Genomic DNA, 22,478 nt, shown 5'->3' on the forward strand with positions numbered 1-22,478 from the left:
ATTTGGGTTTATTTACAAGGAACATCAGAAAAACCCACATCAAAGGACATTCTACAAAACAACTGGTCAGTATTCTTCAAAAGTGTCAAGATCATGAAAGAAAAACAAAGACTGAGAAATGATCCCTGGTTGGACCAGACCAAGGAACCATGACAGTTGAAACCACTGTGTGAGCCTGGATTGAATCAAGGATCAGAAAAGGGCTATTCGTGGAACAACGGATGAAAATTCAATAAACTCCATAGATTATACATTTTTCAATGTTATTTACCTGGTTTTGATAATTGTGCTACGCTTATGTAAGATGTTAACATTTGGGGATGATGGGTGAAGAGTAAATGGAATTCTGCACTATTTTGCAACTCTTTTGTATCTCTAAAAATTTTTGAAAATGAAATTTAAAAAATAAAAAGACACTAATGTTTCTTTATTTCTTACCCATTCTGGGACTTCAGAGATAATAGAATCAGTATTCAAGGGTTTTCCCCTCTTCCCTAAGTATTTAGAGTATAGGGGAAATAGGCCCCTGTATTATATAATATATATTGAGTAAAAACGAGGCCCAAGATGGGCATTTTAACAAACATTGCATATGATTTTGATAAATGTTGTCCCTAAATAAATATGGTTGGAATATTTGGTAGAAAAGGAAAAACAAGAGATCCAGGAAAGTAGGGATAAGAGCAGAAGTGGTGGTAAGAAGAAATTAGGAGCTGCTGGAGATAGGGTTTGGAAACAGTTCATGAATGAGGGGCCAGGGGGAAGAGAGACAGTTGTGGGGGTATGGAATAGCTATGGAAGATATTGAGAAGGGCAGAGAAGGGACAGAGGGGTTTAAAGATATTTTACTGGTATTATACATTTATGTTATCCTTGGCATTTGCTTGTGAGCCTACAGTAGAGTTTTTTATTTTTTTCTAATTTTTTTTTTCTTGGAATATTACTCTATGATGAAACTTACCCTCAACGGGCTTGGTATATTATAGTCCTGTTACATTGTGACACAGTCTAGATCCTGTGCCTTGTTTAGAAGACAAATGACATAACCATTTACCTGATAGCCCTTTGGCCTTATGAAGAAAAGCAGTTTGGCCCTGAAAGCTTAATCCCCTCAAGGACCGTGCATATACCATAGTTCTCTGCTGTTGCGCATAAATAGTGACCACCAACAGTAGACCTGAGGACAATTGCTGATGTAATATGGCCAGGGAGCTACTTGGGTCTCTCATGGATTGTCTCCACTTGCTGTGTCCATTTATTTCTTCCTAACCATTTTCAGGACGGGAAGCCAGAAATGAATCTGTAGAGACAAAAAGTTAGATGAATGGGTATTAGAATGTCAAATGCATATGACAGAAACTTTTTCTTGTGAGGCTACTAGTGTTAAGAAAAGTTGCAAAAGACTTTGAAATGGCCAGAAGAGCTTATCCTTGTGGGTTATCTTGGTCTTTCATTTTCTACGAGCTATTTTCTAATTGTGTACATTGTAGATAGCTGATAGCAACAATGCAAGTGACTCTTGCCCATGGACTTGCAAATAAATTTTACTCTATAAGTACAATGGACGTTCCCATCCACCCTTGGGGAAGAAGCCAGTTTTGCAGCTATTAAACAAATTAATTTTGGTATTCCTGGTGGCCTATATATGTGTGTACTTTGAATTGCTCTTTGAGTTGGTTGGAATTTCTTACTGTTCCCTCTTTAATTAATAAGTTAAACAAAATCTTTGATAAGCATTCATTTTATATGTGTATGAAAGTCATTATGTTACCATATGTATCCATAAATATACATACATGCCATATATATTTTTTAATGCTGGAGAATAAGAAAATTCTTTGGAGTTTACCAACCTGTAGTAGGTATTTACCTCTCTGTTATTTATTTATCCTTGACCTAGTAAAGTAACTCCTTTTATTGTTTTGGTATTTAAAATTTTTTTCAAATACACTTGACGTTCAATATTGTTTTATATTAGTTTCAGGTGTACAGCATAGTGGTTAGAAATTTATATAATTTACGAGGTGATCCCACCGATAAGACTAGTACCCACCTGGCATCATCTGTAGGAGCTCTGACAATTAAGTTCACGAATTTGTTGCACCGATTTTGCTAAGCTTTTTTGATATCAGAGGGATTATTCATTATGAAGTTGTACCAACTGGACAAATAGTTAACCAAGTTTACTATTCGGAAGTGCTGAAATTGTTCATTGAAAAAGTTAGATGACCTGAACTTTTCACCAACAATTCATGGCTCTTGCATCACAACAATGCACCAGCTCACAGGACCCTGTCTGTGAGGGAGTTTTTAGCCAGTAAACAAATAACTGTATTGGAACACCCTCCCTACTCACCTGATCTGGCCCCCAATGACGTCTTTCTTTACCAGAAGATAAAGGAAATATTGAAAGGAAGATATTTTGATGACAGTCAGGACATCAAGGGTAATACGAGGACAGCTCTGATGGCCATTCCAGAAAAAGTTCCAAAATTGCTTTGAAGGGTGGACTAGATGCTGGCGTCAGTGCATAGCTTCCCAAGGGGAGTACTTAGAAGGTGACCATAGTGATATTCAGCAATGAGGTATCTAGCACTTTTTCTAGGATGAGTTCGCGAATTTAAATGTCTGACCTTGTAGTAATTGTAATATTATTGATTATATTCCCTATGTTTTACTTTGCATCCCCATGACTATTTTGTAACTACCAAGTTGTACTTCTTAATCCCTTTCTTTAATAGTCATTACAGAGGGCCTTCCCAATAGCCTCTCTATGATAAGACTAAGTATACTCATTTGAAATCAATCTTTTGAAGGACATCTTGTAGTATCCTCTAGACCAGCATGCAAAATCACAAAGCTAAGAGCCATAGCCAGTTAATTCCCCCTCACCCTAGTGTCCCATCCATTGCTGAGGATATAACTCTAATGTGAGGCTGAAGAGGGCTTTGACATGCCATTTGCCCTTCAAACTCAAAATTTCCTTAATTCTAGGCTATACCCTCATCTTGGTCTTACCTTTGTAAAGTACAGATTGCATTTCCTTTTTACGTCTCCCACTGGCTGCTTTGATCTTTTCTTCAGTAGTTTCATGTGCAGGTGTTGGATGCGCTCCCTCTGCACGCTTGGGTAGAAGGATGCTGACACCAAGATTTTAAGTTGCATCAGGAAGGAAGACAACAGGCCTAGCATCACTAGTATCACAAGAATAACACTGAGAGGAATCCAGGTCTTAGACAGAAGGAGCTTTGGTTGAGGGATACAGTTGGATTCAAACAGAGATATATTAAAGGAGGAATTGTGGATGATGTTTTGAGTTCCTTGCTCCTAAAATGAAAGAACAAAATCACCAAGATGCAAGCCATTACGTGTCATTCCTTGTCTTTCTCAATACTGACTGCAACAGAGCATTTATCTGAAAATAGGCAGGGAGCTTTGGCTGAAAGAGCTCTTGTGGCTCCTTTTGTGCCCTGTGATTGAAGTAAAGTCTTACCTGTAGTTATTGCAGTGTTTTCCAAACTGTATTTGTGGACATACAGACTTCCTTACAAGAAAGGTATCAAATAAGTTTGTCTACTTGTCCCTTCTTTGGAGAGACACAATGCCCACAAGACTATTGAAGGCTCTGAGAAGAAGGTAGAGAAATCTGCTTAACTTCAGCCAGTGGTTATCCTAACAAATTTGACCACATAACCCATTTTTATGGAGCACCTGTTTCTACATTTTAGGGCATGTGGAACTAATTAAAAGTGGTTTTAGCTCAACTAGGGGTGAAGCTTTTTGGACCATAGCCCCTTAAGACCCAGTCAGATCCTCCCCATAAAACCACAAGGTCACAAAGATATAGAGTCATTAAGTTATATTCCAAGTCATCCTTGTAGAGCTTGGGAGAGGGAAAATTATGCTTAGTGCAAGAATACTAAGAATAGTATTTACTGAAGGTGGCTCTAAAATCCTATTTTTAGAGGTCTCGAAATAAGACATTTCTTATCTCTTGGATGCTCAGGAGAGGCTCATTCCTCCCTGCTTAAAGGCAAGAGAACAAATCAGTTGCCCTCAGCAAACTGACACAGAAGGCAGAAGGTAGCATCTAGTCACCCAGCCAAGCCACCAGCAAGAAGAGTGTATGCCGATTCAGCTCTTTCTTCTCCCTGACCTCAGAAAGTCATTTAGTCTCTTGTGGATTTGTTTTCTAATTTGGTAAAACAGGAAATAATGGACCAGATCCTGCCCGTGAATAAACTACTCCCAGTGTAAATTAAACACCATGGGGATGGAGCATTAACCTTATAGACTGGAGTACTAGTAAAGAAGGGGTAAATGACTTCTCAAAAAGAACCTAACCACACCCACAGAATACCATGCACGTTGGATCTACCCTAATGCTTGTGAAGACTCTGGAAATCCCAAAGCAGGGCCCTCTCTATACAAACATCAAGTGAGATCTGTAATTTCCCTAGCACTGTGGCTAAGCAGTGAAAGACATTTGTGTTGCCTCTCTTTTTCTCTTATTAAGACAGTTTGCTTACAATTAAATAGAGAGATTTTGATCCCCAGAGCAAAGGCATGCACTCTTTTTAATTCTATTGAAGAAACAAACACATCGATTGACTCAGTGATGAGAAATCTTGCAATAAGAAAGCAGCGGGTGTCTGGTCTGGGGAGAAGTTATTTAGTCTAGGAATCTAACTGGAGATTTTGCAGTTGGGAGGCAGGGCTTTGTAAAGGTTGAGTCAACATTTTTGTGCAGGGTTGGTGGAGGGTAATGTGGGAGACAAATGAACTCTCAAAACTCTAACAGTATACTAAATGGTACCCTGATGTTTTAAAATGTGTTTACCTCTCTTAAGTAAACAATTTGCCAAGAGGGCATTGAGTGATGGACAGAGGACTGGTATCAAACAGTACTGAAAAGTTAATGCAGACAAATGCTATGCACATAGTAGGTGTTCAATAAGTTGCAATATGGCTGTTTTTACTTACAATGCCCACCCATCCAGCTAGCTCAATTCAAGTCATTTCCCATCTTTCTTCTTTACTTAAAATCTTATGAAGGTGGGACAGAAATATTGGCAAAAGCTTGAACTGATGTTTCTCTTCCTGCTTGACTTCTCTTTTGTAAATCTACAGAAATGGAGAGACCAGGAGACGCTAAGAGCATCCTGGGGTAACAGCAGGGCACTGCCAGTCACGCAGAGGCTATTGGCAGCACAGTTTTCCAGGCACCACAAGAGAGAGTCTGAGAGGAGCTCCCACAGCAATCTCACACTCACATCTGCTCCAGCTGTCATTGTGAGTGCACACGGTGGCCTCCCCATCCAGGACGTGAGCCCCTCAATGGCAGCCATCCAGGTCTAGACATCTTTGCATTCGCAGTACCCAGCAATGCCCCAAAACGCAATTGTCAAGACATTGTCATTGGACAGCTGCTGGGCCTGTTTTGAAAAGCAGGACTTACATTTTTTCCCCTTCTGTCTAAAACGGTGAGAATTCACAAGGCAGCCATGGCTATTGACTGAGAGGAATAAATGAGAGAGACGCAAAAAGAGAAAGAAGGTGAGGGAGAACAGAGCAGGGAAGATTTAAAAAAAAAAAAAAAACAGGAAGAGAATGGGTGGGGAAAGGGAAGAGAGAGGACTTTTTACCAGCCATCCCCCAGGATCAAGCATGACTGAAAATCTTGTGTGACTTTCATTTGAAACACTGCTTCCATTATCTACTCTGCTCCAGATATCTAGAGCAACAGGGTTCTTATAATTAACTGAATTCTTCAGGGGAAGCAGAGTGCTCAGAGTAATCAACTCTGAGGAGCAGCCCAGGATTAGGAGGGGTGGGAACCCGGACAGTATGGCTGTGTCAGAAGAAAAGGGGAGGGAAAGTGCAGCAAGAGGAGCCCAGACCAAGATGAAGACAGAAATGGAAAGTGGGGCTTCAGAGGAGGGTTTTTGGACAATCGATCCCCTCTAAAATTTCCCCAGCAGCTGGCACAACCTATGCTAGATCTGCAGAGAGAAGGAAAAATCAGACATGTGGAAACCAGCCACTTGGGCTAGGGTACTCCATCCTAGCATGTGTGACACTCGCATACACGCATACACACACACACACACACACATTACACAAGCACATGCACGCACAAGCACACATTATACACATGCACACACGCACGTCCACCTAGCTCAGGTTCACAACCTCTGGGTTAAAAAAAAAATAAGACAAGTGTCTGACGATATCCAGATCCTCTGAAATGTCCACATAATCACAAATTTCCACAGGGAAAAATGGAAAAGAGAAACGATGGGATACACAAAAACCCATTAGGACACAGCTGCCGAGAGAAATGAGAATAGAGGAGAGAAAGGCAGATTCCTCAAGACTCAGAAGGCACAAACTCAAGGAAACACACTTTCTTGGCTAATTAATATTTTCCTGGATCTATCTGATGGCTCCAGTCTTTCAGTGGTGGCTTTAGAACAGTGGTTCTCAATCTTGGCCACACGTTAGAATTACTCAGGGAGTTTTTTACAAATCCCTCACCCAGGCCTCACCCAGCCTGGGTGGATCTAAGGGGCCCGAGGAAGCATCGGGTTTGTTTGCTTGTTTGCTTTTTCGGCTCCGCAGTGATGACACGGTGCAGCCTCGTTGAGGACTGCTGGTTTAGAAGGTCTTTGTTTTCCAGCATCTGAGCAACCTGAGTTTCTCGATGTGTGGTCTATGGACCACCTGCTTTGAAATCACATGAAGTGCTTATTAAAAGAGCTCTCCTGTGTAAAAGAGGATCTCTGCAAATTGAGGCCTTAGACTCTACATCCACCTGAGGAAATTCTTAACACGTTGCGTACGGCGGGGTTTAAATCCCTCATACCCCTCTGTTCCAGCAGGTTTTTAAAAGAAACTACTTTAAAATGCACTCTTCTCTTTAAAGCGTAAATGCTTCGATGTCGTTTATTATTTTTCTATAAATAATAGATTCTACAAATAAATTATCCTATAAATTATTCTATAAATAATTATTCTACAAATAATTCAATAAAATATGCAAAGTAAAAAGAGTCAACAGTAAAAACGAGAATTCTCGTTATCCGTCCTTAATGCATGGCTCAAAAAAAACGAAGATTCTCGTGATCCGTACGCAACGTGTTAACACGTACTTAAAGTTGAAACTACTGATGTAAGTTGTCTAGAAAACAAAAGTTAAGCTGGTTCCATTTTTTCCCTGGGTGCTACAGGGCTGCACCATCTGGTCACTGTGGAACCAAATGACTGCCCTATAAAACACTACGCTGATGCTTTAGGAGCCTCCTATGTTTGATAAGGACTCAGGATGCCAACAAAGGAAGTTCTCATTCAGAGAAAGTGCTCAAAGTCTACTGGCACAAGAAGTCTGGGAAGAGAGGGCATCAGGCCCTAAATCTGGCCTCTTAGGTTCATGCCAGATTCTCCTGCTTGAGAATCAACTTCGTGTCTCACATCAGAGGCCCCTATTCCCATGTTTCAGTGTTTGTTGACTAGAGGAGGCTGAAAAATGGCCCCCCAGAGATAGAAGACCCTAATATCCAAAACCTGTCAATGTTACTTTATTGGGGGGGGGGACGGACTCTGCAGATGTGACTCAGTTAAGGAGATGGAGATGGAGAAATGATCCTGGTGAGCTCTAACGCAATTGCCTGCATCCTTTAAAAGGGAGGCAGAGAGATTTTACATATATTGGGGAGAGGCGATGTGAAGACAGAACAAAGATGGAGTAACACAGCCACAAGCCAAGGAATGCCAAAGCCACCAGAAGCTGGAAGAAGCAAGGGGCGGATTCTCCCCTAGAGGTGGAAGAGACTGTGGCTCTGTCAACCCCACCTTGATTTCAGCCCAGTGATACTAATTTCAGAGTTCTTGCCCTTAGAACTACAAGAGAATAAATTTCTGTTGTTTTATGCCACTCTGTCTGTGGTAATTTGTTACTGTGGCCACAGGTAACCAACACAGTGACCCCAAGGTTTCAGAGTGATAGACTCTCACAGCGGGTCTTCAACTTAACCAACATTTGTTGAGCTCCTTCTATGTGCCAGGCACTGTAGTTCCCAAAGTGGGTAAGACACAGGCCCACCTGAGAGGTTCGTGATCTTTTGCAAATACAGCAAACAGCCAGGATACCCCATGTGCAGCGCCCATCAGCACCTACCTCCCTGTGCAGCTTCAGATGAAGCTCCAAGGCTGGCAAGCTTTGGAAATGTTTGCTCACTGAGGAAATGAGCTGATACAGCAGAAAATCAATGGCTGCAAACAGCATCCAGATGTAGAAGTGAGTAAATATGGGGAGGAAAAACAGCCCCAGGTTTTTCCTTTCTTTCAGAGTCAGCCAGAAAGATGGAATGACGACGTACTTTTTCCTTTCCTTCTTACTCAGCGGGAGGACACAGGGTCTCTGTTGATGCCTCTCCCTCTCATCAAACTGAACAAACTGTCTTGTGATGTAGATGTTTTCAAACTTCCAACCACAAGGGTCCAAAAACCGCTTCATGAAGAGGCCAGTGCCAAGTAGCACCAGCAAAAGCCCTGCGAGGGCAAGTAGCTGCCGTCCCAGGGAGGACAACATCTCTGTCGCCGTCACCGTCTGGTAGAAGACCCCCAGGACTCTGCCTTTCGTGTCATTTAGCTGTGCCTCCAGGGATTGGCTGGGACTGGAAAGAGACACTGCCAGAGTCTGGTTCCAAGAAATAAGGTCATCAAATAGACTTAGGTGAGTGGCCAGACCGTAAAGCCAGTGAATCGCTTCGATATACTTTTGCAAAAGTGGAAAGTGTACGGAAAAGCTCTTTGCTCTTAGGTTGCAAGTCATACTGTCCAGGAGGTCTTTAAAGTTGTGAAAGATATTTTCCACGTGTCCACATATTACTATGCCTGTGCCAGCTGCCATCAAAGCATTCCTGCCTTCACGCAGGCCACAAGAGAGGAAGAAGAGAAGAATGAAACATCGCACATGCTTGGAGCAGCACAGGAGAACACACGTGATCATCCAGGAGGTGGCGAAGACTATGAATGAGGACAGAAACCAGGAGAAGGCCACAGAGAGAAGGCCCACTGAAATGAAAGCAACGAAACAGCAAACTCCCAAATGTTGGGTGAAGTTCATCCACCCAGGACTTCTTGGAGACACGTACGTTCCCCAAAGACTTGGGAAGATATTGGTGCCTGAGATCCAGACACCCATGCTCTCTGTTTCCCTGGAAATGAAAAAGAGACCAGGGTCAGCTGTTGCTTTTGAAATGTCCTCTGGCATTTTGTAAAGGGCACGGTGATAGATTGATTGCAGAAAATGGCCATAATTCTTTACCCTTTTCAATCTCCCCAACCCCTGGCAATGGGATTCTACAGCTTCTCCCATCAAGAGGTGAGAGAACTAGAATCCATCAAGAGGTGGGGTCTATTTCTCGAACACCTGAGTTTAGGATGACCTTATGACATTCTTGGCCAATAGAATGTGGCAGAAGTGACAGTGCGTCAACCCTAAGTCTATGATTCACTCTTGCCTCTCTCTTGGAACCCTATTACAAAGTTTTCAACAAGTCCAGGTATATTAGTCTCCTATTGCTGCTGTAGCAAATTACCACAGACTTAGTGGCTTATAGAAACACATATTCTCCCACAGTTCTGGAGGTCAGAAGTGTAACATAGGTCCAGAAGGCAGCATTTCTCCTGGAGGGTCTAGGGGAGAATCCATTTCCTTCCCTTTTCCAGCTTCTAGAAGCTGCCTACGAGTATATTCCTTGGCTCATGAACTGTCCACCATCTCAAAGCTAGCAGTGTTGTATCTTCTTTTCTCTCTGACCTCTGCTTCCATCGTTTTATCTTCTCTCTATGATGCCAATCCTCTGGCCTCCCTCTTATTAAGACCCAGGTAATCCAGGAAAATCTCCCATCACAAGATCCTTAACGGAAGCACATATGTAGAGTACCTTTTATCATGAAATGTAACATTTTCACAGGTTCTGGGCATTAGGACATGGATATCCAGGGTGGGGTAAGTGGGGGAGCAGTATTCAGCCTATCATACCCAGGTTGGGCTGCCTGGTGACAAGGGACACATGACCAGTCTATTGCATCAACTCAGCCAATAGCCAGCTGGCTACCAGACGTGTGAAGGAGTCCATCCCAGACCCGCCAGTCCCCAGCCAGCCCACCAGCTGATCACAGATACTTGAGCAATATTAAATGCTTATTGACCTTAAGCCACTGAATTCTATGCTGCTTTGCTAGGCAGTGATTCTTGCTTGATAAAAGCAGCAATGCAGTATTATGGGTCTTAAAAGTTAAAACAAACCCTGGGGGTTTATGGAAAAGCTAACATTTTAATAAACTATATAAAGATCACTTTTTGATAGTCATCTGTTTTCTTGTGCTCTAATTTTATAGACCACAAATCATACTAAGGGACATCCAAATTTCAACGTGGCATTGGATTGAGGCCATTGCATCTCTGCTCTGTAACCACTGCATCTTCCCTCTTCTGCCCTACCCTCCCAGTGCAATTCTCTCCTGAGACTCTTACAAGGAAAACAAGAATATTTTGTCACTGAGTTAATTATCGTTTCTTTTTTCCTGAGTTTGGCATAATTAAAATGAAGGTGCTACCAATTAAAATGGGGCTGCTACCATCCTGTCATGCAGATTTAGGTCTGTGATGAACTTGGGTTCATTTGGAACGGCATAAAATAAATTTGAGATGTTTCCTGATTAACATCAAAATAGCTAATGAGCATTATGCTGTATATATGGGATGTTAATGAAAACATTGATCAATGTTAAAACACTGTCAATAAATCTCTTCTCACATCAAATAGGGGCTGGATTTATAGGGTAGCTTCCTACTGTTTGAGCCAGCGAATTAGTCTCCTAATGTTACAGAGGCGTTCAGCATCGGCTAGAGGGCGTGAACTGAGCAACCTGAGGAGAGAAAATGATTCTCTTTCTCGGTTCAGGCTGAATGAGGTTAATGAAGAACAGAAATGAGATGGGGAAACAGGCAGGTTAGAAACAAACCTGTGGAAATTTCTCCAGCAATCGTAGAGAGGGTTTGCAGCTCCTGTCACTTAGTCTGAATGGAAATGCTCAGCACAGAAAAGAGATACAGGGAGAAATTAAGTGTTGAAGAAAGGTCACTACCATGAGGGACTGGCCTTATCAGCAGTTCAAAATACTCCGTAAGAGAATGTTCTTACTCTATCAGGAGGAAAGGGAACTGGAACAGTCATTGGCACGGGGACCAGCAAAGGAATGTAGACCGTTTTTCCTGCAAGTTTGCTTCCTTGCAGAATCGGAGGTCTGTTTGAAGGTTGGAGTGTTCCAGTGCACCGACCCCACTCCCTCACCTCTCTGAGCCCCGGAAACAAGTGATGAGCCCCTGTACCCCTGATCCTTCCTCAGCACTGCCAATCCAAGTGAGACCTGTCTCACTGCCTGAGCAGGACTCAGCAATCAGCGCTGAGCAGTGGGCAAAGGGCAGGACACTCAGCACCAGAGCAGGTCAGGAGGTGCTCTCTCTCCTCCTAGGTGTGTCCCCATTCGCTTTCTTTGTCATGGCTTTGGATTTGACCCCAAACCAGCATTTCACTAATTGATACACTAATAAGTATCCATTGTCTATTCTGTCCTAGGCACTTTACATAAAGCATCTCCCTGCAGCCTCTGAAGATAGATGCTCGTTACATTTCACACAGTGGACACCGAGGCTCAGAGTGCTCCATGAAATGTGTCAGCAATCACACAGAGACTAGGTGGCACCATGGGCTTCAGACCAGACCCGTCTGACTCCTGGCCAGCTCCCTGTCATCTGCAGTGTGCCCAGATTCCATGACTCTGGGTTATGTGACAGGATGCCCAGCTTACTGCTGGTAACCTATCACATCTTCTGCCAGTAACTATTCAAGAACTGACCTGTATATTATAAACCCATTTCTATCTGCTCATTTGTCCCCTCTCATCAAAATAGTTGACCCTTTAAGGATATGTCTCAAATCAGCAGATTTTTCTCTAAAGCAAATCGGAAATCCCAGCTGTTTCATTTTTTTCTGATGTCCTGTAAGAGCACCATGTTGTTTGCTTCCTAAAAAATTAACAGTGTACATTTTGGATTCATTTTTCCCTTCTCTTGTACAGTGTGTTCTTAATACAGATATTTCTCTGAAAATAAGAAACAGATTTATGGACACATTAAAATTTTAACATTCAGCTATAAAATCTAATATCAATTAAATAAGATATATGACTGCAATTTTGTCCCGTAAGAGGTACGTGTTGTCTTAACAAGCAACAAATCTAACCTTAATCCCTTCTGTTTTTGTGCTGAAAATAGCATGTCACCAAAAGACACCAAAACTTTCTGCAGTGTGAGGACTGAATGTATTCTCTCCTATTTAATAGCTCAAGCCACACAGGAGAGTTTTAGACCATGAGCCCAGAGGCCGGTGTTCCAGGCTGCCCTTCCTGTCACTGTTGAATGTCGCCTTGACTGCTTCTCCAATATGCTCTTTATTTTTCCTACTTGAATAAAAGACCTTCTTGAGCTTCTTCCCAGTGAGGTTTAATGAGGGGAGCATTAGCAAGCACCTTAATACACCCTGGAAATAAGGTTCCCAGTAAATGCAATCCATTTCTTCTTGTTTCTTTGTTGCCACAAAAAATTGTGAACTTCCCTTCTCTGACGATATTTAGAGAAGGATCAAATGCCTGGAGTTGACCAGGAGCTGGCTTCCGCCACCTTCCCCACACTGATGTTTACATGTGGCCTTCACACGTCTGCTGATTTCTTTCCTCTCACTCTGCTGGTCTTTCTTTAGAGAGCCCCTTTTAAGCAAATCAGTGAATCAGGATTTGGACAAGTTGGTTGTTTCTTTCTTTCTCAAAGACTTTGTCGAGGAGGTACCAGATTCATAAATTTTTTTTTTAAAGCGGGAAGAAATTTAATAGATCAGAGCTTCTTAAACGTGAGTATATAGTCCCTGGGGTAACCTTGTCAAAATGCCAATTTTGATTCCGAAGGTCTAGAGTGGCACCTGAGATTGCACATTCCTGACAAGTGCCCAGCTGCTGCTGCTGCTGCTCGTGTGAGGACCAGATATTGGGTAGCAAGCTCTAGAATTCAGCACTGTCTGATGGCACTTGCTGTGATGATGGAATTGTTCTCTATTTGTGCTGACTACTGTGGTGGGCGCTAACCCTATGTGACGATTGAGCCCTTGAAACAGGGCTCGTGAAACTGAGGAGATGAATTTTTAACTTTCTTTAGTTTTAATTAATTTAAATTTAAGCAGTCACATGTGACTGGCATCTATGTATTAAACAGCACAGTTCTAGATGATTGACCCCTATGGCTGGTTTCCAGAGATGAGGAAGTGAAACATCCAAAGGGGCAAAGGGACTTGCCGAGGCCTCCTGGCATTGGAGGCAGAGCTGGGCGTGAGGCCCCAGTTTTCCAACGCGCAGTGACACATTTCCCAACACATCAACATCTCATCTCTGACTTTTCATGAACCTCGTTTTAAAATGCTTACCAGGGCTGTTCCTGAGTAACGGAGCCGACTCCCACATACCAAATTTGCTTTCGGGCACCACAAATTACATAATTAGAGAAGTGGACAACTTATAACCTGTGCCTCTATCCAAGAATTACCTAAATAGTAATAATAATAATAGACAGTTCTCAAGTTGTCAACCAAATGCCTGACCACTCTTTTAGCCTCAGGTACCCATGATCCTTAATCCTCACAAAAGCTCTGTATTCGTGTATCTGTACAGTTTGGATGAGATACTGAGGCTTAGAGAGGTTTAACAACTTGTCTAAGGTCACGCACAGAGTAAGTGGAAGGAAGAGCCTGGATTCTAATCCGTGTTTAAGTGACACTGAGGGTTCAAGGTGGGCAGCTTCTCAGACCCTCTTTACCATGATCTTCTAAGAGCAGCTCCTACATTTAGTTGAAATATATTCCCAGCATCCCAATCATGCATGCATCCTGAAATGCAGACTCAACAATGCCAGTATAAGCTCTCCCTGCATTGTCATCTGCCCCTGGCATCCGCCACCTCCTTTGCCAGCACAGCCCGAACCCTCCATGGCTGACTACAGGTCCCATCCTGGCGTCAGGCCTTTCACGGTCTGAGGCTCAGGCTGCAGAGCCCTCGTTCTCAGCTGAGCCCCCTCTCCCAGGATCAGAGGACGACAGGTGCCTTCACTGTTGGCCTCAACTCTGTTGAGCTGGGGGTCAGGGTCAAGGCTAGAGAATCAGAGAAGTGTGGGCAGCACTCAGCATGTCAATGCCTACAGGGTTCAGACAGGCACTGTAAAGAAAGAGTGAAGGAAATCAGTAGATACAGATACTTCTTGGGGGCAGGGAGTATGGGGCAATGGGTCCATACCCCAATTTAAGCTCCAGAAGCAGCAGATCCCAGGCAAATTTTCACCTAGGATGTATAAAGATAAGGCTGTAGAGTTACCAGATTTTCTGATTATTTTTCAAGAGAAGCCAGAAATCTAGATTTCTTGGGGTGACATCTCCTGATTTTTTTCAAGTGGGCTCAAATTATTTTTAAAGACTCTGACTGGCTGACTTTGTCCCCTGGTTGTCAGTTTGCAACCCTTGGTCTTTGAGGACTCCTCACATTACTTCCTCCTCTTCTCTCTGCTCTGCCTCCCTCCCCTCCTTATCCTTCCTCTTCTCTACTTATGTGACCTACCTTTCCTTGTTTTTATCCTCTGAACATTTTGAAATCATGTTGTACACCAGTTTCCAGTCTCATGCATAAGAGTTTTTCTCTATGTCTTGGAAATGTTTATTTTTTGCGCAAAGATCTCGAATTCTACTTTATTCTCTCCTCGTGTGCTACTGGATAGATCCCCTTCCTTTCTCCCTCCATTGTGTCTTCCAGTAGCTTCTAAAAGGTTAACCTGACCCATTTAACTGCAATATCGCTGTATTTTGCCTCCATTATCAATAATGTTTATTGCCTGGCTCAACATCCTTGTATTTTCAGGACAGAGGACCTGCTTCTTGCTTTTACCAACAGCATATTGCAAAAGTAATGACAACTTTCCTGCCTTTATCTCTAACCTAGAGTTGGCATCACACCCCAGTCTGGGGTACCACAGCTGGAGTCCACAGGAGAGTATGATGAGCCCCATCTCTCTTTCACTGGGTTAACACAGTGGTTGTGTGTCTGGGTGGGAGGGAACAAGGAAAGGAACAGAGCTGGTCCAGGCCGGGAGCCATGCAGAATGTCTGGGTATCCAGCCTGAGCCCGCACTTATCTGCTTTCACGAAGAGCTGAGCTGTTGCCATGGGAAACAGAAGGGGTCAACCTTCTCCATCAATCCTGCACAAGCTAGCAGACACTGGCTTGGAGGTACCTACACAGTGGATTCTGTTGTTTTCCCTGGGGTGGAGTGGGAGGGTGGGTATGAAATGTTAGTGGCAGCAGCAAAGGCCCTGGAATGGAGAGCGTGGGCTGCCAGCGCATACCTCACCCCCAAAGCCCTGTTCACCCACTTTGTTGGGGAGTCAAGGAGACCAACATTTCTGAGCACCTACCTCTGAGCACAGATCAACTGTTAAGGTGCAAAGAACACATCCTTGCTTCAGATACAAGGCCCAGCCAGCAGCCATCACAGAAGGAGCCATGAAATAATTAGAGCCTCCAAACAAATGGCACATCCTAGAAACTTTCTAGCTCGGGGGATACAGAAGATACCTATCACCAGTGCCACCCTGTCACTGGCAAACGGAAACCCCCTGGCTCACTGCTTCCTTGGGGAAGGACCTGGAGACAAAGACCTTGGGACTCGTCCTGGTGCTCCCCTCTCTTCCCAAGTGAGGACCACCTGCCTTGTCTGATGCCCAGACTTTACCATTAAGTGAGACCGGCTCCTTCTGACCCTGTTCCCCATGCACAAGACAATGGCTTATGCTCAACAAGCCCAGATACAGTCAGCAGACACCCTGGGGAAAAGTAAACCCAGACAAACCATCCCTCTCTGCGTTCTGTACTCCTCCAGCCAGCTCTGCTGGTCTCCTGCAGGAACCTGGTCTGAACCCACCAGCCTCTATCACTGTCTTCAGGACTTGATGAGAATCTCATTTTAAAGGAAATTCAGATGAAGGGTAGAGTGAAATAGGAAAAGTGCCCGGGCAGGGTGACGGGAGACCAGAGGCCTAGCCTGCCTCCACTCAGCACGGGTGACCTTGCATAGGTCACCTCTCCTGTTGGGACCGCGTCTCCCTTGGGCTAGCCCTGTTTTGTTTCCCAATCATCTCTGAAGTAGAGGCACAAAAAAGCAGCAGAGCTGCCTCTGGTTTGGGCATTTTATAGTAGTCCCGCACCTGGGACCACTGTAATTGGGACAAAAGAAGATGAAAGCGTTTCTTGTCTTTTCCTCTTTTTTTTTTTTTTTTTTTAACTCATGCAAACTTGTGATTGGGTTTGGAACATACTGTTCCCTCCGCCTGCCAAAATACATCGAGCAGGCGCCGAGGTCTCCGTGTAAGGTAGAACGAATTCCTCATAATTTAGTTTTAATCATTCTTGCCTTGGGAAAGCCAGCAAATGCCTTTTTCTGTGAAAGCAACCTTCACCCAAGAAAGGCAAGATTAATGAAAGCTACCGGGTAAACAGAAGAGCGTGCATTTACAGAACAGCTCAGTCCGTCATCATGCCCAGCGTTGTCAGCGAAGCCTGCCAGCCTCCCTGCAGCCGCAGCAGCAGGATGGGACCAGCCCCGCTTCTCATCACCACTCAGAGGCTTGGCTGACACGGATTAATCCTTCAAAGGCTGAGAGAGGCTCCAGTCTACACAAGCCGCTCTGTTAAAGGGATATTCAAGTTCTCACCTGAGACGAGGGTATTCAGATCCCACAGGCCAACACGGACCAAGACTTCCTTTCTGATATTTCTTCATGTAGGAAAACAGTCAGGGGTAGAGAAAGGGGGATTCAAGTATATCCTCTGGTCTCAATCGTTTCTTCCAATTTACTAATATTTAATTTTTTCTTTAAGAAAAGGCAATTTCAAAAACAAGATTATTTTGAAAGTTTACTTACAGGTTCCTCTCAGGTTCTTCTTTGTGTACAAAGAGGCCCTTCCCAAGGGCTCAGAGTCTTGATATAAGACAGGGAAAAAAGGAACCAGAGTGACAAGAGAGTCACATCACCATGAATCAACCTCTTTATTTCCCCATGAAGTGACTAAGTCATTTAATATTGACAAAGGGGATAATTGATGCAAAGGAATGACATTTTTTGTTTTTCTACTATTTTCCTCAGTACAGATGTTCCAAAAATCAACGTGGAACAAGATATTTTCAAACACTAGGGAGTAACTTATGAAACCTTGGATGGTTTCTTTCCCTCTTTTCTCTTTCCCCCTCACTCTCATTCCCCTCACCCCCACCCCCAGCAATGGGGCAATGACAAACATACACCATCCTCACTCCCATCCGTAGTCAAAGGAGCCACCTGTGCATTGATGACACAAGACGAGTGTAACAATCTGTGTCTATGTTGCACAGGACTCTCTCTCTTAGAAACTGAGCTGCGAAGTCAAGAACCCCAGCTTGCGTGGTTGTGGGGAACTAAGAAAGCATCCAAACCCATCCACAAAATTGTTCTTCACCTTTTGATTGAGACCCACAGTATAACTGCAAGAGCTTTAGTCTTAAAATTCATGGGTTCCTGCCAAAATGCAAATAGACCTGAGAAGGAGTCATATAAAGAAAAATACAAAATAAATAATTTTGTAGATGAGACTCTAAAAACTCATGTCAAACATTATGGTGAAGATACACAAATGTCTGATGTTTGGGAGACACAGCTATTGATCAATGAACAATAGGGATCCAGAGAATGTTGTGAGCAAATGAACGTTACAGAAAATCAGTGTGTATCTTTGGAGTGGGTTAGAGGGGGGTGAGTAGAGTAACAGGAAGCTGATTTAGGAATTGGGACCAGTGTATTAGTCAGGGTTCTCCAGAGAAGCAGAACCAATTGCGAGAGAGAGAGAGAGAGAGAGAGAGAGAGAGAGAGAGAGAGAGAGAGATTTGTTTTAAGGAATTGACTCAGATGATTGTGGGGGCTGGCAATTCCGAAATCTGCAGGGTGGACAGACAGGCGGGAGACCCGTGGAAGAGCTGATGTTGCAAGTTGAGTCCAAAGGTGAATGGAAGGCAGAATTCCCTTTTCCTCGGGGGTCCTCAGTCTTTTTTCTGTTAAGGATTTCAACTGATTGGATGAGGCCCACCTACGTTGCGGAGGAAAATCAGCTTTCCTTAAAGTCTACTGAATTAAATGAAGAGCATGAGGGTTCATAGGGAATGTAACTGGAGAGATAAGGTCCCAGATAGATCTCCAAATAGAAATATCCATCCTGTGAACAGCCAGGCACATGGGCCTGGGCCTGGGAGCAGATGTGAGGTATAGACAGAGCTGAGAGTCAGATCGGTGCCTGCAGCTTAGCATCGGGGCACTTCTGTTGAATTGAGTTGCAAGTTGAAACTATGAAACCAAAGAGATTTTCAGAGCGAGACAGTGTGGAGAAAGAAAAGCAGAAGAGTGAGACCTCTGTTTATTGGGTATGGGGCTGCAGGGTGCCTTTCTAGCACTCACAGTGCTGGGGCTGGGTCTGAATCACGGAGCTCATAGAATACAGGGGCACAGTTGCCTCCAGGAGGCAGAGAGGCACGTCTTAGCCTGGAGGGGCGGGGAGAGGAGGGAGGCATTTCAGGTGGAGGAAACTGCAGGTGCAAATGCATGGAGACCCATGAGACAGTTGCAAAAGTCTGGATGTGACTGAAGTGTAAGGTGCTGGGGACAAGCGGTCACAAATGATGCAGGCAAGGCCGCCGGTCACATCCTTCACGGCCCTGCATGTCAGGAGGCCTAGTTAGGCATAAAGGTGAAGAGAGGCATTAAAGCAAGATGTTTTCATTCAAACAACAAGGTCCAGGAAGCAGAGTGGACGACTGACTGGGTAATCCAGATGCGATGCTGGGGATCCCAAGAAAGGGAAGACTCAGGGAAAGGACAAGCAGGGGCAGACTGGGATGGTGAGAGAGGAAAGAAGAATGAGGCCCAGGCAATGGCCCTAGGCTTTGGGGATTAGGAGGTCACTGTGCTCCTGGAAGAGACATTTCACTAAGGGGGTTGAGAGTGAAGCACAGGTGAAGAGCAGAGGGGCAAGCCAACGGTTACTTAGTAGTAGTGTTGGGGGCGGAAATGGAGAGAAAGAAGGCGGTAGTAGAGAAGCAGTGGTCTTGGTTTTTGAAAGAACAGAGAAAGTGTAGTTTATATCAGCCTCACAAAGGAGAATGATCATAGGAGGAGACTGGTGAGGAGAAAAGTTGCTGGGGATGGTCTCAGCCCTCTTGGGGAGGAGGAGAGGGAGACATCTGCCCAAACAGAAGGGAGGGGAGACAGAGGCTGCTGGCTGTGGGAGAACAAGTCTGGGAGTATCTGCTCGAAGAAGCAATGGGAGGAGGAGGCCCCCCCCTGCCACCCCTAGGGCCATCAAGGGGAGCCAGTGAGCCTAGTTTTGAAAAGCCCCAAACTTTGTAGTAGGAGAAAATGGCTAATTGGGTTTCGACCTTGGAGACTCCTAAAAGTAAGTGCAGCTTAAGGTTGAGGGGCTGGGATGCAGGCAGGTGAGATTCAGCTGTTGCTGCAAGATTTCTTCCTTAGACTTCCAGTGAACCTGGAGAGTGGAAGAGCTACGCTCAGCTGGGAATTTTAACCTGATTCAGCTCCAATGTTCCTTAATAGCTTGAAAGGCTGCAATTAGTGGGCTGGACTCTTTGAGAGTATCTGCACTCCTCAGATAAATAGCTTTAGAACAGCAATGGTTGAGAGGCCCTGATGTGTAGAAACCATCCTGATTCTAACACCAGGGCCTGATGGCCACCAGCCAACTAAACTTGGGACCTGAATTTCCAGGGCATCGCTAGGATTCTGCCTGAGGTGGCTGGCAAGGAGCAGCAGTAAGTCATGCTGAAATTTTACTGTGTGATCCTAGGGTCAGGAGCATCTTCCTGCCATCAGGAATCTCTGTCCCACAGAGGTGATTTTTGATTTGATAAAACATGGCTAAGTGAGGCGTGCTTCAGACCTGTGATTCATCCAGCTCAGGAATCCCTCTAGAGGACTGAGACAGGGAGAGGGTGTTTCAGAGGCTGCAAGGCCTGGCATATACAAATGTAGTCGTTTTGCCCATTTAGTAGCTTTTAACCCCTTACAATTGTAGTCTTTTCTTAACAACCTAATAGAGATACTATGTTTCATATGTTAAAGGAACCATGCGAGAATTCTGCCCCATGAGTCCAATTGTGCCGTCTCTGCTCTACAACGCTCTCCTTCTAATTTCAGAGTGATAGTCCCAGTCTATGTTTTTTCTGAGATCATCTAAGTTACAGCCTTTACAATGACAGATCTTGATGATTTCTACTATTTCAATACTGAAGTTGTCCAGGGTTTTGCACTCACTTCTGTACTGATGCTGCTGCTCGCCCCCAGCCCCCAACCCCCTTTGCCTTTTTGTCCGGTTCCGTCAGCTTTTCCTATTGCTCAGGTCGAGTCTTCAGGCATCACTATGCACCAGGCCTGGACTAGGCCTGACAGAGGCATGATCCCAGAAGCTCACATTTGGCTCTTAAGACAGATGCACACGTAAGGGAGTCTAGACAGAGAAACAATGAAGTTATGCAGAAAGGCCCGTGGAAACACTGGTGAGGATTACTGAACCCTCTCAGGGACAGAAGGGGGATAAGGGAAAGCCAGAGAGAAGGGAGGGGATGGGGCTGGGTTTGTCCATTGGACAAAGTGGGAGGGAAACAAGCAAAACTGCAGGCCCTGAGGTGCCAGTGTCCGGCCCAGGTACGTGCTCACCTGGTAGCCCTCTCTCCTCCTTTTCCCCTGCATCCTTGTGATCAGACCTTGGGTATGTGACTCAACCCTGGCCCAGGGGAAATTAGGGGAAGGCTTTTAGGAGCTTGTGGGAAGATTTCCTCTCTCTTAAGAGACATGTATAGGAAGAAAGAAGTTCACCTTTACTAGACACGGTTGTGCCTGCATATGAGTTCTAGGAGACCTGCAACCACTTTTGTAAAATGAGGGGTGACAGAGCCAAAAGATGGGAAGCATCCAGGTCCTCAGTGGCATCTGTAGCCACTGAATAAACTCTTAATGCCCTCTGCCCCCAAGCCCCGGATAGGAGGCACAGATATCCCAATCATTCAAGCCACATTTTTCCCCATTATAGTAGCCACCTTTATTTATAAAAATCCCGATGGAAAATGTATTCTTTCAGTCATTCTGAGTATTCCTTCTTAGAAAAACAAAATGGCACATAAATGGCTTTCCCACTGTCATTCCCACAAGTGGAGGTTTGTCAGGCAGCCCTCTCCCCTCCCCACCTCAGGCCACGTGTTAAAAAAAAAATAAACTTCATTGTTTAGAGCAGTTATAGGTTCATAGCAAAACTGAGCAGAAGGTGCAGCGATTTCCCATATATACCCTGTACCATACATGTCCAGCCTCCCCAACTATCAACCTTGCCTACCAGAGTGAACATTTGTTACAATTGATGAATCTACACTGATGCAGCAGAATCACCCAAAGTCCATGGTTTATACTGCAAACTACTGTTGATGGTGTACGTTCCATGGGCTTGGACGAACGCGTAATGACTTGTGTCCACAAGTATGATGGGTATTCAGTGATAGAGTAGTTTCACCGCCTTAAAAGGCCTCTGTGCTCTGCCTGTTGATGTCTCTCTCTCTCCTAATCCTTGGTAACCACTGATATTTTTACTGTTTTGTAGGCGGGACCATAGAGTATGTACTCTCTTCTTCTTGTTGTCTGGAGTTTTTCATGTAGCATAATTATTTTGAGATTTGTCCATATTGTTGCAGGTATCAATATTTCATCCCTTTTTATTGCTGAGTCCATTGCATGGACACATTACAAATTGTTTATCCATACACCTGTTGATGAGCATTTGGGTTGTTTCCACCTTGGGGCAATTAAAAATAAAATTGTTATGAACATTTGAATGTAAGTCTTTGCATGGGCTCATGCTTTCCTTTCTTTTGGGAAAATACATAGGAGTGGAATGGCTGGATCACGTGGTACATGGATGTTTATCTTTAAGAAATGGCCTAAGTTTTCTAACGTGGTTGTACCACTTTGCATTCCTTCTGGCAGAGTGTGAGTTTTAGTTGCTTCCTGTTCTCACAGGCACTTAGTATGGTCAGTCTTTTTCATTTAACCCAATCTAATAGGTGTGCAGTGGTCTGTCATTATAGTTTTAATTTATATTCGTTTACTGACTAATGATGTGGAAAGCATGCTTCCATGTAGGTATTTGCCATCTCTATGTCTTCTTTGGTGAAGTGCCCATACCTGTCTCTAATTCATTTTGTAATACAACTGCCACAGTAACAGAATTTCTTT

At 44.1% G+C, this 22,478-nt stretch overlaps 1 protein-coding gene across 1 annotated transcript; it reads right to left on the reverse strand.

Moving 5' to 3' along the window:
* Positions 1-194: 194 nt before the first annotated feature.
* On the reverse strand, positions 195-17,108 carry DCSTAMP (dendrocyte expressed seven transmembrane protein). The gene is made up of 4 exons (XM_019750572.2): positions 17,082-17,108; positions 8,177-9,218; positions 3,019-3,327; positions 195-1,300 (listed from the first exon to the last, which is right to left on the reverse strand). Exons 2-4 carry the CDS (start codon positions 9,203-9,205, stop codon positions 1,256-1,258), a joined length of 1,383 nt encoding a protein of 460 aa, XP_019606131.2. The 5' UTR covers positions 9,206-9,218; positions 17,082-17,108; the 3' UTR covers positions 195-1,255.
* Positions 17,109-22,478: the final 5,370 nt, after the last annotated feature.

Source organism: Rhinolophus sinicus, linkage group LG12 (assembly GCF_036562045.2).
Source record: "Rhinolophus sinicus isolate RSC01 linkage group LG12, ASM3656204v1, whole genome shotgun sequence".
In the NCBI taxonomy this organism is placed as follows: Eukaryota; Metazoa; Chordata; class Mammalia; order Chiroptera; family Rhinolophidae; genus Rhinolophus; species Rhinolophus sinicus.